Below are 17,631 nucleotides of genomic sequence, written 5' to 3' on the forward strand. Positions count from 1 at the left end.
CCACATCTAATTCTCTGTGCACACATTTAATCTGCCCCCCCATCTAATTCTCTTTGCACACGTTACAGCTGCCCCTCCCACATCTAATGTTCTCTGCACATGTTACACGTGCCCCCTCCCACATTGAATGCTCTCTGCACATGTTACACGTGCCCCCTCCCACATTGAATGCTCTCTGCACATGTTACATGTGTCCACCTCCCACATCTAATGCTCTCTGCACATGTTACATCTGCCCCACCTGCAGCATCGTAGCATGGTGTTAACCAGGTGCAGTTACTTGTTTTCTGTATTGCTTTACTCCCAACTTCGAACTGGCTCCAGTCTCTCACAATGTAATGTTATTATTTTCCCCGCTTTGGAGACTTGTTCTTCTGCTAAGCGCTGGATTCATAAATCACTTTATAGACTTCGTTAGTAACTGGTGCAGATAGCAGAGATGTGGAGTAAGTCACAGCAATGAAGCAGACCTTCCTTCTCGAGGTCATTCCATGGAACACAGTGCCGCTTGATCCGCACTCTCATTGGTCCCGGATATCCCATTACTTATACTGAAAATATTTCTTGTCCTTTTCATTTTGATTCTTGATGAACCCAAATTAGCAAGATACGTATATTTTGAAGGATGTTCTGGTCTTAAGTTTTGTTTCTAAAAATGATATCATGTAGTCCTGATCTGTCTATATCATGTGTGTTTATACTGTCCCTAGTAGTCATTGTGTAATTACAGTTCTTGTGTTGCAATGCGGTGAAGAGCAATTTATACATGTAACATTATTCTGTGTTGTCTACCTCTCCTAATCATCCACCATGTATGTTCCAGTGTCCCGGCCTTCGCCTGCAACCGTTATACCCCACCTGGGGGCAAATGAGCAGATTGTTCCAGACAAGATATTTGAATATAAAGAGTCGTCAGAGGTAACTGATTATATAGGACTCTCTGTGCCAATATCTTTGTGTATTTATACTTAATGACTTAATTATTTTTGCTTTTCTTTCTCATTCCCTCTGACTTTGAGTTTTTGTCTCTTGCTTGTGTTACGAATGCCAGATCTGCAGTCCTGTGTGTGTCGCCGTATTTTTACTCACAGAAAGTTTATAGTCTTTTTTTTTTTTTTTTTTTAAATGTTCCTCCAAATCCTCTCTGGCCATATAGCCGCACCGATGGCGCCGTCGTTCTAATGGGATATTTCCATAACTGATCAGTCGCCGTTTCTCCTTTCAGGTTCATCGCAGAGTCCCGGACCCCCGCCTCATTGAGTGAGTGCCCTCTAGAGACCGTAACAATGGCATATACTGTGAAATCCGGTTATTACGTTATTCCGTGTATAAGAATCATCTATTGTTCCAAAACCCCACGCTAATGATATTCCTGACAGTTGTAGGAAAGATGGCTCGGTGGATAAGTACAATGGCCAAGATGCGGGGGGCTGATGTGGTGGCTTTAACGCAAAGGGTGTCTGCAGTTGATCCTAAAGAACTCAGAGAATTTCAGGCTTATAAGCAGGGCAGACGTGGTTGGGGAGATGAGTTTCTCACTGATCCATGGCCCAAATCATGTTACTTTTTAAAGTGATTTCCTAAACTACAAAAAACAAATGTAATATAAGATTTATCCAAGTTATGTTCCACCAATAATAAACAAACTTATTGTGTTGCCAGGAAGGCCGGAACTTATGAAATCAGTACATCACCTTCTGGGGTCTCCAGGTAAGCTCATCGTTGGTTCTTGGTAATCCTGGTGGGCAGTGACAGAGGAAGGGTCGAGAGCGGTGTCAGAAGGCGGCAGTAGCGATTCAGGATATGGATAATGCTCTGTTTCCGCAAATGGTTGAGCACTTATCAGAAAACACACATATGAAATACAAATCTTGGCCCATGCTGTTAGCCTGTATAATAATATATTGTAACAGGAGTCTGGCTAGAATGTGCTCTGCTACAAAAATTCCACCAGCGACCAACTCCAGGCTTGTGCAAAAACAACAAATACCTTTTATTCAGGTAGCTCAAAGACAAAGATACACATAAAACAAAGATGACTGTCTTTAGTATAAACTACCAGGGAGGTTAGGCCCTGCCTCACTCCCTCTTACTTAATAAGGAACCGTTCAGGTCCCGGCATCCTGACACTAGTGGCCCAGCCGCCCGGATCCCACTGTCCCTAATATGCCTCTCACCTGGACACTAACTGCCGTCAGGAGCCCTGACTCATGGGAGAGACTCTGCTTTAAACCCAGCACCCAGGTGCTGGCTGATGAAGCGGCTTCTTGGGCTAAGAAGCCTATAAGACCTGCTCTGGGCCTAATGGATGGGAACCCGGTCCATCCACACTTCCCATCCACTCCCAGGACCCTGTGTGTAGCTTACAGATGGCAAAGTACCTCTCCTGCCACAATATATTCTATAAGACGATAATGCGCTGCAATCAGCTGTCATGTAAGGGGTTAGGATCCTACCTGTAGCCCATATATTCTTCTCTTCTAGCGTGTGTTCTCTAGCCAGATTAATATCTGAGGTGGACCTAGAATGTTTGACCTCCCTAATATACTGTTTCCTCATTACAGGCTCAGACTGTTCCCCATGTTCATTGACCCCAGTGAAGTAGGTTGGATGTTTGAGCAGTTGCACAGGGAGCTCCCATGGAAGCAGAAAACAAATATTGGACCAGGTGATTTTCATACTGGTGGTGTTCCTACAAATCCCCAGCAGAGGGCGCTAGACACCTGTGACATATTACTGCATCTGCTGAGTAGCAGCATGTTTTAAATCTGTACATTTTTACCAAATCTTCTGGCCAGGTTCCTACCAGTGCCGTAACTAGGCATTTTAGCGCTGTGTGCAAGAAACGGCATTGGCGCCCCCCCATGCAAGATAGCGGCAGTGCGCGCGAAAAATATATAGGGGCGTGGCTTCATGGGGAAGGGGCATGGCCACAAAATAATACCAATTCATATAACAGTGCACAGTAGTCTCCATTATTCAAATGACGCAGCACAGTAGCGTCCACTATACCAGGTAGAGCCCCTTTTACACATTACGGCAGACGGTGTCCCCCTTTTTTTACACATTACGGCAGATGGCGTCCCCCTTTTTTTACACATTACGGCAGACGGCGTCCCCCTTTTTTTACACATTACGGCAGACGGCGTCCCCCTTTTTTTACACATTACGGCAGACAGAATAGATGGAGAAATAGAGAGAGAGGGAGATACTTACCATCTCTCCCCGCTGGCAGTCAGGCTCCTCGTGCAGGCAGCGGAGGAGGGAGGGGGAGAAGGGAGCCGCAGCAGCACTATGTAATTGGTAGTAGCGCAGCTGCAGCTGTCCCCTCCTTCCGTATTGGCTGCCCGCTGCCGCTGTGAATGCTGGGATGAAGGTACCGCATCCCAGCTTTCACAGCAGCGCCGGGCAGCCAATACGGAAGGAGAGGGGGTCCCCCGGTTTACTGTGCAGCTAAAAGCGCGGGTGTAGCGACCGGGTCCCTCCTGGGGGAGACCCGCTATAGCCCCTGCGTGAGACTGGCTAATTTGGGGTAAACCACTTGGGAGACATGGCCAGTATACAGAGGTAACTCCGGCGCCATGGCGGGGGGCAGAGCTACACGAGAGTGGGCTCAGCTGATTTGTCACCTTCCTCTGCATAGCAGCAGCAGCCTCACAGCTCCTCCAAACAGTCCCTGGATCGCTGGTACCGGGTGTAGAGGGGGAGAGCTGCTATTTCTCTATCGTCCTAGTGGATGCTGGGGTTCCTGAAAGGACCATGGGGGATAGCGGCTCCGCAGGAGACAGGGCACAAAAGTAAAGCTTTCCGATCAGGTGGTGTGCACTGGCTCCTCCCCCTATGACCCTCCTCCAAGCCAGTTAGATTTTTGTGCCCGGCCGAGAAGGGTGCAATCTAGGTGGCTCTCCTAAAGAGCTGCTTAGAGAAAGTTTAGCTTAGGTTTTTTATTTTACAGTGAGTCCTGCTGGCAACAGGATCACTGCAACGAGGGACTTAGGGGAGAAGAAGTGAACTCACCTGCGTGCAGGATGGATTGGCTTCTTGGCTACTGGACATCAGCTCCAGAGGGACGATCACAGGTACAGCCTGGATGGTCACCGGAGCCTCGCCGCCGGCCCCCTTGCAGATGCTGAAACATGAAGAGGTCCAGAATCGGCGGCAGAAGACTCCTCAGTCTTCTAAAGGTAGCGCACAGCACTGCAGCTGTGCGCCATTTTCCTCTCAGCACACTTCACACGGCAGTCACTGAGGGTGCAGGGCGCTGGGAGGGGAGCGCCCTGGGAGGCAAATGAAAACCTATTTGGCTAAAAAATACCTCACATATAGCCTCCGGGGCTATATGGAGATATTTAACCCCTGCCAGAATACACTAAAGAGCGGGAGACGAGCCCGCCGGAAAAGGGGCGGGGCCTATCTCCTCAGCACACAGCGCCATTTTCCTTACACAGCTCCGCTGGTCAGGACGGCTCCCAGGTCTCTCCCCTGCACTGCACTACAGAAACAGGGTAAAACAAGAGAGGGGGGGCAAAATAGTGGCAAAAATTATATTATAAAAGCAGCTATACAGGGAGCACTTATTATAAGGCTATCCCTGTCATATATAGCGCTTTTGGTGTGTGCTGGCAAACTCTCCCTCTGTCTCCCCAAAGGGCTAGTGGGGTCCTGTCTTCGTTAAGAGCATTCCCTGTGTGTCTGCTGTGTGTCGGTACGTGTGTGTCGACATGTATGAGGACGATATTGGTGTGGAGGCGGAGCAATTGCCAAATATGGGGATGTCACCTCCTAGGGGGTCGACACCAGAATGGATGCCTTTATTTATGGAATTACGGGATAGTGTCAACACGCTAAAGCAGTCGTTTGTCGACATGAGACGGCCGGACAATCAGTTAGTGCCTGTCCAGGCGCCTCAAACACCGTCAGGGGCTGTAAAACGCCCTTTGCCTCAGTCGGTCGACACAGACCCAGACACAGGCACTGATTCCAGTGGCGACGGTGACGAATCAACCGTATTTTCCAGTAGGGCCACACGTTATATGATTTTGGCAATGAAGGAGGCGTTACATTTAGCTGATACTACTGGTACCACTAAACAGGGTATTATGTGGGGTGTGAAAAAACTACCTATAGTTTTTCCTGAATCAGAAGAACTAAATGATGTATGTGATGAAGCGTGGGTTGCCCCCGATAAAAAGATGCTAATTTCAAAGAAGTTATCAGCTTTATACCCTTTCCCGTCAGAGGTTAGGGCGCGCTGGGAAACACCTCCTAGGGTGGATAAGGCGCTCACACGCTTATCTAAACAAGTGGCGTTACCCTCTCCTGAGACGGCCGCACTTAAAGATCCAGCAGATAGGAGGATGGAAAATATCCAAAAAAGTATATACACACATACAGGTGTTATACTACGACCAGCTATAGCGTCAGCCTGGATGTGCAGTGCTGGAGTAGTTTGGTCAGAGTCCCTGATTGAAAATATTGATACCCTGGATAGGGACAATGTTTTACTGTCTTTAGAGCAAATAAAGGATGCATTTCTTTATATGCGTGATGCACAGAGGGATATCTGCACACTGGCATCACGGGTAAGTGCTATGTCCATTTCGGCCAGAAGAAGTTTATGGACGCGACAGTGGTCAGGCGATGCGGACTCAAAACGGCATATGGAAGTTTTGCCGTATAAAGGGGAGGAGTTATTTGGAGTCGGTCTATCAGATTTGGTGGTGACAATGCTAAATTCCTTTGTCGTATAAACAACCCTTTATGAAGCTAAAAACACTGTACGCTGTTTACTTAAGAAGTACCGTAATGGTACGCTAGTTGCGTAACGATCGCTCAGCCGTAGGCGAGACGCTCAAGCGTCACGTTCGCTCACGGCCCAGTGATCACAGGACACGTTATTGGTTATGTCTAGGGTAATGATTCGCTATGGCGTAGCTTACGCTCGAGACCACGAGGAGGTCACCAGCGATGCAGACGCTCACAACACTATACCTTTATGATAAAACCTTATACCAATGAAATACACTGAATACCTTAATGTGAGTACAGGGTGTAAGTGCAACTTTGTGTAACCTGACTATCTACAAAGCTGCTTGAGCGTCACCGACGCTCAAGTGAACACTTAACACTATAGAAAATACACAGATACTGGTTTAGGTTCCAAGGCCTATTAACTGTATTATATCTAATATACTTGTAAAAGGGGATAACAGTACAAATGATACACTACAATATAACAGAGACTTCCTAACCACAGAACTAAACAATAAATACAAAAAGACAATACTACACTGACCTAAATGCAATACAATACAATACTATCTAATACAATACAATACTAGCCTAGTCTAGGGGAGATATGAGAGAACAGAACAGAGAGAGAGATAGAGAGAGAGAGAGAGAGAGATGAGATGAGAGAAATTGGCTCACAGAAAGACAATGATTACGGAGAGAAACTTACGCACAAAGGGTATGATCGCCTGCGCCTCGATATCCAGCTCCCGGCTATCAGCAGATAACCGTTGATGAGAGAGTGAGCTGGATGTGGTCGGCCTGCCTATTTATGCCCCACACACAATGCAATCTCCTGGTCCTACAATCCCATTGTCCATTGGCCGAAGGAATTCGGCCCTGCATCATAACAAAAGGTCATAGGGTGATTCATACAGGTGGGCTGTGACGATTTCCAACAGCTCAGGTGGGTGGGAAACTGGGTTTCCCGCCGCATACCTGAGTATGTGTAATTAATAGAAATGGACATAAACTTCTTATGTCCATAACTATTCGCACGAGCGATTAATACGCTCCAAACCAACACCGGAATATTGCTAATTAAATACTCTTCCGATGGGTACCAAACACTGCTGTATGATTCCTGTTAGACCCTTTGTACGATATAAAGAGGGATTCCTCCGCTCTGGGACATTGTATTTTAACCAAACTTTCAGAATCTATCAAAGGGACCATGATCTATAAACTACATTAATTGTGAACATTTGTAACGAATGAGTCGCACGCTACGACTACATAAACTCTACCGTAAATACGCATACCGCGCCTGCGAGTGCACGTTATTGCGGGTATGCGAATCCACGGGAGAGCGCATGCACGCGCAGCGCGGACCAGTGTGCGGTGCAAATATGGCAACGTGCATTGAGACATTTTTCTGACTTTGACAGTCCACCCTTTGGCAGTCAATAATAACTGCCACAAAACATTTAAGGAGAAAAATGTAAGTCAGGGGTTAATTGATTTCCATGGTTGGGTAGGGGAGGAGAGAGGAGAAGGTGTGAAGAGGGTATGACCTAGTGAGATAGCAGAAGCATGTGTGTATGAATCCATGTTTGGGGGGGTCATGTATCATCGTGCCGTACGTGTTGTAAATCAAGCTTCGAGGTATTGCGAAGTATACATTTGAATTCCTTCTTATCCTGAGGTACAGGTCTGTGGATGGGCTGTCAAACTTTACCGAGCTCTTTTCGGCTGTGGTTGTAACAAAATGGGGATGCACATTTTAGTTGATGATACATGAATGGGGGAGGTATGTGGTTGCTGATATCTGTGCCTGTATTCCCTATCGTCTATGTGTGTCGTTACCTGAGGGTTGTAGAGATGAAGATAAAGAACACTTACGAAAAATGCAATGATATTCTATGTCAGGGAAATGTACATCTGTCGTCGAAGTTGTGTTCGGTATCTGTTGAGAGTCGTCTTCTTTGCGCTGTTTTGCTCCTTAGGCATGAGCAACAAGCTTTGTCAGTGCCATCAGATTTACAAAAATGTTGGGCTAGCGTGAGTTTAAAAATACTAGGGAAACTGGGGATCCATGGCAAAGTTCATCAAGTGTCCATATTTAAAGTTGTCAAATCTTCTTCTTTGGTCAATCCGTTGTCTGTATACATCTCGTCTCGTCAGCTTCCTCGTCCAAGGGGGTCTTTGTATCTTGGAGAAAAGCAGAAAAACAGGTGAAAGAAACGGACCGTATAATCGCATTTTCATCACATTCTGGTTTCTATCATTGGGTCATAAATTAAATCCAGGTTAATTACAGTTTCCTCACTCCTCAAGCTCATCACTTTTGTACTTTGTTTGCACCTCATTAAAGCCTGCCCGCATCTAAATATCAATCCAATCGATATAACGACACCCAAGATACATAGTAGAAACTTTCCAACATCCATTATGACTCCTTGAGCCCAGTCTCCCAAACCGGAGAACCAATTTCGCGGGTTCAACCATGACACCCAACCAGTCAGCTCATTACCTACAGCAGCAAGGGTGAGATTGTGTTTTCGACGAAATTCCCACTTTAATTGCAGAATATCATCCATCTTTTGGTCTATGACCTCTACCGGATCCTCGGTGCTATTCGTGATATACGTGCAACACTTTATGCCGTACTGTGTTGCCAATGTAACACAATATCCGCCTGTTACTGCTGTAAGATAATTAAGAACCATCCTATGCTGAACTAGTTCTGTTTTATAAGCTTGAAGTTCTCTTCCAGTGTATCTAAACGTGTCATCATACATTTCAGTGATATTATCTAACAAATTGGCGAGTGCGGAAATGTATTTATAATTCATCACTCCCCGAGCGGTACGAGTGAAATCTAACGCTACCAGAACCTGAATCCCGGTGGATTCATGGATAAGATCAGAGGCCGGATGCTCTAACCTTTCTGACAGTTGTCTTTTAACTCGGTGCTCGTAATGAGTGTGAGTATAAGGAGCTTGGGCACCACGGTGTATGTCCTTCATTTTGTCATGTGTAACAGTCATCACTTCAGGCAATACTTTTCCAATATAACACAATCCTTCAGAGTTTGGGGCAAGCCATTTGTACGCCTTTCTCCCGCATATGAAATATGCATCATCGGGGAGAACATATGGGACGGAGAAGGACATGACCATGTTACAAACCTTCCAGGTGAAATCTCCTGACCCTAATTCTTCCAACTGCTTAATGCACGTATCGGTTTGTACGATATGTGCACAGTATCCTGGTGATACCTCTCCAACTCTAGTAATCCTATTTCCTAAGGTATATCGATACCGGAAAGATTTTCCTCTACTGGCTATGTGGCGTACGAGCTCTGTATCTGTAGGCATTCTATCTGCTCTGTGTGAAAAGGTCATGGTAAGGTTGCTCCATGACACTTCCCAATTTCCCGGTTTTCTGGGATTGGAGATGTTAAAACATAAGAGGGACCTATCCACATGGTATTGGTGGAGCTTCAAACTAGGAGGGCTGGAGATATTAAACCTCCGGTCCACCGGTCTCCCACCACTTAGCTCAAATACCTCCCCTAACGTTAAAGGAAATGGTACTAGCCCTGATTTGCTGTGACCCTGAGGTACTTGAGAGCATACCCAACAATCTGTTTGGTTTAACACGTTACCCACTAAGGAGTGATAGTCACTCAATGGATGCCGGTCTATATGGATATTAAAACTAGATTGGCATTTCTTTATGCATCCATCTTCAACCAGATTATCACAGAGCCTACAGATACAATTTTCTTCAGCTAACAATCCATCACAATTTCTTCTATCGGATCGTTTTCTGATACTCGCCTTTGCTTGTTGGTTTGGTTGATCTTGGAAAACTACGCCTCCATCATCATAATCGGAACCCATTCCAGAACCTCTTTCGACCTCTATGGTACTCTCGCCGGAACAGACTGCTCTGGTCAACATCATGGTTAACATCAAAATCCGGATCACAGTCTCTTGGGGCAAGTCCATCTTTGAGGAGGAAATAGAGAAGAATGAGGAGGGGGAAAAAGAAATTTTAAGGGAGAGGGGCTGGGAAGTGGAGAAAAACAATAAAAGGGAGAAGGGAGTCGACAGCTGCTTTCGATTTTCAAGGCTCAGGTGCCGCCTCAATCCTCCTGGAACAGACACTCCAGTGATACAACCTCTACCGTCTGTTCCTTATCGCGGGACTTCTCTGGATCAGCAACCTTTTTGCAGTGGGATGAATGGACCCAAGTCTCTCTCTCAGCAACCTTCAATGCTGTGGTGCTAGTCAATAAGACCTGGTATGGTCCTTCCCATCTATCAATAAGACAACCTGAGCGTAGAAAATTTCGTATCATTACATAATCCCCAGGTTCAATGTCATGACAATTACTATCTGGTAAATCAGGAATCACCAACTTCAGATTATCATTTTGATTCCTCAACTGTTTACTCATGTTAATCAAGTACTTTACAGTTACTTCATTGTTACATTTCAAATCATCCTGAGGGTTAATCATGACATGCGGTTGTCGACCAAACAAGATTTCAAAAGGAGACAGATTAAGGGGGGACCTGGGAGTGGTTCTGATGCTATACAAAACAATGGGTAAAGCTTCTGGCCACGTCAATCCTGTCTCTGCCATTACTTTACTCAATTTATTTTTAATAGTGCTGTTCACTCTTTCGACCTTCGCACTCGCCTGTGGACGGTACGGAGTGTGCAGCTTGCTATCAATACCCATCAATTTACACATTCCTTGAAAGACATCACCTGTAAAATGGGTACCCCTATCACTTTCAATGATTCTAGGGATACCATATCTACATACAAATTCCTGCACAATTTTCTTAGCTGTAAACATAGCGGTATTTGTAGCTGCTGGAAAAGCCTCGACCCAATTCGAGAAAACATCTATACAGACAAGTACATATTTCAAATTTCGACATGGGGGTAATTGAATGAAGTCAATTTGTATTACCTGGAAAGGGCCGCCGGCAGGTGGGATATGGGATGGTTCTGTAGGTATTGCTTTTCCAATATTCTTTCTCAGACAGGTAAGGCATGACATTGCTCTTTTACTCGCATGAGAGGAGAATCCTGGGGCGCACCAGTATGCTCTTACCAATTTGCACATCCCCTCCTTGCCTAGATGAGTCAGCCCGTGAGCTGCTTCAGCCAGACATGGAAGGTATGCCCTGGGGGCCACTGGTTTACCATGTCCATCCGTCCAGAGCCCTGAGGGCTCCTGGCCATATCCCTTTGCCTTCCAGACTGCTCTTTCCTGTGTGGAACACAGATTCTGCATCTCACACAACTTCTGTGTGTTGATGGTATTAAATACCATCAACTGTGTGGTGTCTGTCCGTGTGGGGGTAGCAGCTGCAAGCTTTGCGGCTTCGTCTGCTCGGCTGTTACCAAGGGATACTGGGTCTTGGCTATATGTATGTGCTTTACATTTGATAACAGCCACTCTGTCGGGTTCCTGTATCGCTGTTAGAAGCCTTTTTATGTGAGCTGCATGCGCTATCGGTGTACCAGCTGCCGTCATGAAATTTCTGAGCCGCCATAGGGCTCCGAAATCATGGACTACCCCGAACGCGTATCTGGAATCGGTGTAGATATTGGCTGACTTACCCTTAGCCAATTCACATGCTCTGGTTAGGGCGACCAGTTCAGCAACCTGGGCTGAGTGAGGTGGGCCTAGCGGTTCCGCTTCTATGGTGTCTTGGTCATCTACGACTGCGTATCCAGTACACCAGTCTCCCGAGTCTGACTGTCTGTGACAACTACCGTCCGTGTAGAACGTGAGTTCTGCATCTTTCAGTGGATTGTCACTGATGTCAGGCCTTGCGGTAAAATTTTGGGTCAAATATTCCATACAATCATGTGTATCTTCCTTTGCATTAAATCCTCCTTCCCCATCACTCTCACCTTCCACCCTTTGTGTCTGACCAGGCACACCTGGGAGAAATGTTGCAGGATTTAATGCGCTGCATCTCCTTATGGTGATGTTTACGGGGGCAATTAATGCCAATTCCCATCTTGTAAACCTTGCTGATGAGACGTGTCTGGTTTGGGCAGAATTCAATAAGGCAGATACCGCATGCGGTGTATGGATTGTGAGGTTGTGGCCTAGCACGACATCTTCGCTTTTCGTTACTAGCAATGCTATCGCCGCAACGCTACGCAAGCATGTGGGGAGGGATCGCGCTACCGTATCTAGCTGGGCGCTGTAGTATGCAATTGGCCTGCTGGCATCACCGTGTTTTTGTGTTAGTACACCTGCTGCGCACCCAGCACTTTCTGTTCCGTATAGTTCAAAGGGTTTCCCATAGTCTGGCATACCTAGTGCTGGTGCCTGCGTTAGGCACTGTTTGAGTCTCTCAAATGCTGTTTCAGATTCGTCTGTATGCGAAATCCGATCAGGTTTGTTTGAAGAGACCATTTCCTGCAAAGGTAACGCTAATATGGAAAACCCTGGGATCCAATTACGGCAATACCCACACATTCCTAAAAACGTCCTGATCTGTTGCTGGGTTTGTGGCAGTGTCATGTCTCTAATGGCTTGGATTCTATCAGCGGTCAGGTGTCTCAGTCCTTGTGTTAGACAGTGTCCCAAATATTTTACCTTAGCTTGGCATAATTGCAACTTGTCTTTGGAAACCTTGTGACCTGTGTCTGAAAGATGAAACAGGAGCTGTTTCGTATCCTTCAGAGATGCTTCCAGTGAATCTGAACACAGTAATAAATCGTCCACATACTGTATCAATACTGATCCACTGTCTGGTTGGAAAGACTGTAAACAATCATGCAAAGCCTGAGAAAATATACTTGGACTATCTATGAAACCTTGGGGTAACCGAGTCCACGTGTATTGGACTCCTCTGTATGTAAATGCAAACAAATACTGGCTGTCAGGGTGCAGAGGTACCGAAAAGAAAGCGGAGCAGAGGTCAATAACAGTGAAAAATTTGGCAGTGGGAGGAATTTGCATTAGGATGACAGCTGGATTAGGCACTACGGGGAACTGACTCTCAACTATTTTGTTAATCCCCCTTAGATCCTGCACTAGCCTGTAACCCCTCCCCCCACTCTTTTTAACAGGGAAGATGGGACTATTTGCGGTGCTGGACGTTCTTACTAGAATGCCCTGTTGTAGCAAGCGCTCTATTACGGGAAAAACTCCTAACTCCACCTCTGGCTTCAGAGGATACTGTGGGATTTTTGGAGCTATCCTACCATCTTTTACTTGCACAACTACTGGAGCTACGTTTGCCATTAATCCAGTGTCCTGTCCATCTTTTGTCCACAGTGACTCTGGTATCTGAGATATCATCTCTTCTACTTGGGATGGATTCCTATTTGTCATAATGGAATGTGACATTAATTTTGATGGGGAGTCTAACATGTCTCGTACTTCCTGAGCGTGATTCTCAGGAATGTCCAAGAATACACCTTCAGGAGTACAATAAATGACGCAACCCATTTTACATAGTAAGTCTCTCCCCAGGAGATTAGTTGGTGCCGATGCAGCCAGCAAAAAGGAATGCTTGGTATGCAAAGGCCCTATTGTAATCTCGGCTGGTTTGCTAACAGGGTAGTGCTGGACTACTCCTGTTACTCCCATGGCTGGAATTGTCCTACCAGTGGTTCTCATGCCCACTGTCGAATTTATCACTGACTTGGCCGCCCCTGTGTCTACAAGAAAGTTTAAAGTTTTACCAGCTACATTGATTGCAATTTCTGGTTCGTTTCCAAGACTAGCAATCAACTTAACTGGCTGCAGATTACAGGTATGGCCACACCCCTATTGGGTATGCTGACCTCCCTGAATCCCGCTGGCAGCAACTACTTGTGAGGGAGTTAGCTGGGAACTACCAGAGGCATGCCAGTCTCTGTTTGGGGGATATCTTTTTGTTTCCCCTGTATGTGGCTCAAAACTCCGCCTCTGTGGACCCTGCTCCCAATGTCGTGTGTTGTGTTGTTGTCTAGGGGGTTTAAAAGATCTTTGTACATTCTTTGTTCTACATTCTCGTGCAAAGTGTCCCGGTCTGTTACAAGAAAAACATGTTATTACACTTGCCTTACCCACAGGATTCGGTGGTACATACGCAGGCTGCCTTGTGGTCAGCGCCTGTATACTTACGGACATCAACTTATCACTTTGCGATTCCCTGTGCCTGGTGATGTTTCTGTCGTGATCAATAGCAGCCTCTCTCAAGCCGGACACTGACAGACCTCGCCAGCATGGTTGCGTGGTCTGAACCCTAGTCTTTAATGTTTCCTTTAAACCATCCATCAGTACAGATACTGCTACTTCCCGATGGTTTGGGTTGGTCTTAATGTCTTCTATACCAGTGTACTTTGCCATTTCTAATAGTGCCCGGTGAAAATATTCTGTTGCCGTTTCGGACTCCTTTTGCTTAATGGAAAATATTTTATTCCATTTAACAACGGCTGGGAAATACTCTTTTAGCTGTAAATTTATCCTTTTTACATTATCCTTGTTGTACACGTCTGTAAGCGGTACATCTTTATCCAATGCACAATCAGCTAAAAATTGAGTTGCGTCAACATTGGAAGGTAAACAAGCTCTTAGCAGTATCTGCCAATCCTTGTTGTTGGGTTCTACAGTGTTACCTAGATCCCTGATGTATTTTTGGCTAGCAACTAAATCCTTCCTGGGGTCAGGAAATTCGGACACTATTGTTCTTAATTCCATTCTGGAAAATGGAGTGTACATGGCAATGTTCCTTATGGGAGTGGCTCCAGACACATCTGTTTTTCCATTGGGAACTGCTATTACCCTTACAGGAGCAATTCTAACAGCCTCTTCCTGTGTAGATTCTACTGCTTGTTGTGGTACAATTGTTTCAGTGTAGTGCATGGTGCCGTACTTACCCGTTGACACGACCTCACCTATCCCTCCGCTAGGGGCTTTCACTAATCTCGTGGGTGTCGCTGTGCCTACTGTGGTCTCTGCTATGGTGGCTGCAAGAGAGAGAGCTGAAATTGTTGCTGAATCGTCTTCTTGATCACACTCCTGAGGAAGGTTCAAAACAGGGTACATCTTGCACGGGTTAATACTTGCATGAGTTATTTGGTTAACATCATTAACATTTACAGGGTTACTAAGAGTTTGTGTTTTACAACCCAGTGCGTTTCTCTCCGCAATCAACTTCTCTCCTGCAATGTATGGTGGAGGAGGAGCTGTGGCAATCAACTTCCTGACTGCCCCAGATCCTGCCGCCAGAGCCAAACCTCTCTGTATCTCACCTTCCTGGTGCCATAACTGTAAACAATCATGATGTTGAATTCGTCTCTTTGTTGATTTTACGAGACATATCCTCCTCCTTAAATTTTGTAACACTTCTGGACTAAAGCTACCTATTCTTGGGAATTTGTCCCTGTCTTGTACAGTCATTCTCTCCCATTCATCACATAAAGATTCGGTGTGAATTCCATATTTTTCACACATTACATATCGTGCCGACCCAACTGGTCGGTTCACAGAATCAACCTGAACCAGGGTTGATCGCCCCCTACCTGAACAAATGGCCCCCATAATCTGCAGGCGTTGCTTATTCCTCCTTGAATATCAAGGCTTTCAGCGAACCCTTACAAACAAACCAAGATGTCCTTGGGCAGGCCGGCGGTGGTGGTTTATCAAGTACCCCACTTACTTCTCGCCCACGTTGGCCTGTGCTGCAATCACTGTAGCCAGAGCTGCTGGACCCAACCTAGGGCCCCTGTGAACCTTTAGTTTACTGGAACATATGAGGGTTACCCGCAGGACACTTACTCTTTCCAGTAAAGTTGGGGTTGTTAGATAGTTCCTGAGTGACCAGCGAACTTCCCTTCCAAAAATAAAAAATTACACAAATCACGTCAGAATGTACAGATAGCGTTTGTGACCACTTTACTCTAATGGTATTAGGTCAGATTACTAACTACTGCACACAATAACGTGCGGTCCAATCGTTCAGTATACGAGCACTACTTGTCATGTACTGAAAGATCAATGGAATCTATGTTTCCGGCTGCGATTCCTTCAGCCAGAGCTTGTATGGCCTATATGGGTTCTGCACCAACACCCCAGGCGTTGTGCCACTGGACTTTTATAGCGGACCTTTTACCTTACGACCTCCTGGTCTTGTTACCTTATGACCTCCTGGTCTTGTTACCTTATGGTCCGCTATACTCTAATGCTCAAATATTATTTAACCAGGGATGCCTCCCTAGCCACCGTATATGTCACTTACACGTATGTCCCTTGACGAGTACCCGGCTTTCCTTTTGGTTCCACCTTAAAGTTATATAAACTTTTGTATACAAAACACACTCACTCAACACATGTACACTTTGTTTCTATGTCTATTTCTGCGCAGAAATTGTCTTTAGGCCAAAAGTGTTACCAATTAGGAGCAGGATCTGTTAAACTAAATTTCCGATTTTCCAAAAATAGATTTGCGTTATTTACCGCTTCGCGTTATCTACCGCTGTGCGTTACTTATCGCCTTGCGCTAATTATCGCTTTGCGCTAATTCAACTTTTTCGTGACTTGAGCTACGTGAGCGTAACCGGACGCTACGTTGCGTAATGTACGCTGCGTGCGTCTGCCTTTTGGATTGCGTACGCTAGTCTTTGTTAGCGACACGTGTACGCAATGCAAAGGATCCACCGTAACACAATATATTTTTATCAATGTAAATGATCCCTGATCATCTACCGCAATCCACACTGACTGCCTTGTATCTCAGACAAACCGTGTGTTTGTTCTATACTTTAACTATCACCTCTACTATTAAATAACAGCAAATCTCTTTTTAGCACTTTCTATCAACTATAAAATTGGCAAACAGGAATAGTGATATACGAAAAAATGAAACAGAAATGCAGATATATGTATGCGTGCGTGTATACGCAAGACAGAAGAGAAATAAAAGTTTTAAAAGACACAAGCGTTTTGTTCTTACTTCCGGTTACCGGGTTCCTTCAGCACTCTTTATCTAAGCGAAGCAGACGCTTATCCCGCCAGCACTATGAGACAACCTCCCACCCTTTGCTGGAGGGATAATGTCTGCTGATCTACCTAGTGCAGATGTGAGAAGTATAGGACGAGCCCGCAATTGACAATGCTAAATTCCTTTGTCGTATAAACAACCCTTTATGAAGCTAAAAACACTGTACGCTGTTTACTTAAGAAGTACCGTAATGGTACGCTAGTTGCGTAACGATCGCTCAGCCGTAGGCGAGACGCTCAAGCGTCACGTTCGCTCACGGCCCAGTGATCACAGGACACGTTATTGGTTATGTCTAGGGTAATGATTCGCTATGGCGTAGCTTACGCTCGAGACCACGAGGAGGTCACCAGCGATGCAGACGCTCACAACACTATACCTTTATGATAAAACCTTATACCAATGAAATACACTGAATACCTTAATGTGAGTACAGGGTGTAAGTGCAACCTTGTGTAACCTGACTATCTACAAAGCTGCTTGAGCGTCACCGACGCTCAAGTGAACACTTAACACTATAGAAAATACACAGATACTGGTTTAGGTTCCAAGGCCTATTAACTGTATTATATCTAATATACTTGTAAAAGGGGATAACAGTACAAATGATACACTACAATATAACAGAGACTTCCTAACCACAGAACTAAACAATAAATACAAAAAGACAATACTACACTGACCTAAATGCAATACAATACAATACTATCTAATACAATACAATACTAGCCTAGTCTAGGGGAGATATGAGAGAACAGAACAGAGAGAGATAGAGAGAGAGAGAGAGAGAGAGAGAGAGAGAGATGAGAGAAATTGGCTCACAGAAAGACAATGATTACGGAGAGAAACTTACGCACAAAGGGTA

General features: G+C 45.4%; 1 protein-coding gene across 2 annotated transcripts in view; it reads left to right on the forward strand.

Annotated features, from left to right (window-relative positions):
• The window catches only part of ALKBH3 (alkB homolog 3, alpha-ketoglutarate dependent dioxygenase), a 72,515-nt gene that overhangs the window by 20,799 nt on the left and 34,085 nt on the right, over positions 1–17,631 (forward strand). For both annotated transcript variants that reach the window (XM_063946310.1, XM_063946311.1), the window contains exons 3-6: positions 824–918; positions 1,226–1,260; positions 1,663–1,710; positions 2,565–2,668. In XM_063946310.1, coding sequence (XP_063802380.1) covers positions 824–918; positions 1,226–1,260; positions 1,663–1,710; positions 2,565–2,668 — 282 coding nt within the window. The remainder of the gene's footprint in view (positions 1–823; positions 919–1,225; positions 1,261–1,662; positions 1,711–2,564; positions 2,669–17,631) is intronic.

This window comes from Pseudophryne corroboree, chromosome 11, assembly GCF_028390025.1.
Source record: "Pseudophryne corroboree isolate aPseCor3 chromosome 11, aPseCor3.hap2, whole genome shotgun sequence".
In the NCBI taxonomy this organism is placed as follows: domain Eukaryota; kingdom Metazoa; phylum Chordata; class Amphibia; order Anura; family Myobatrachidae; genus Pseudophryne; species Pseudophryne corroboree.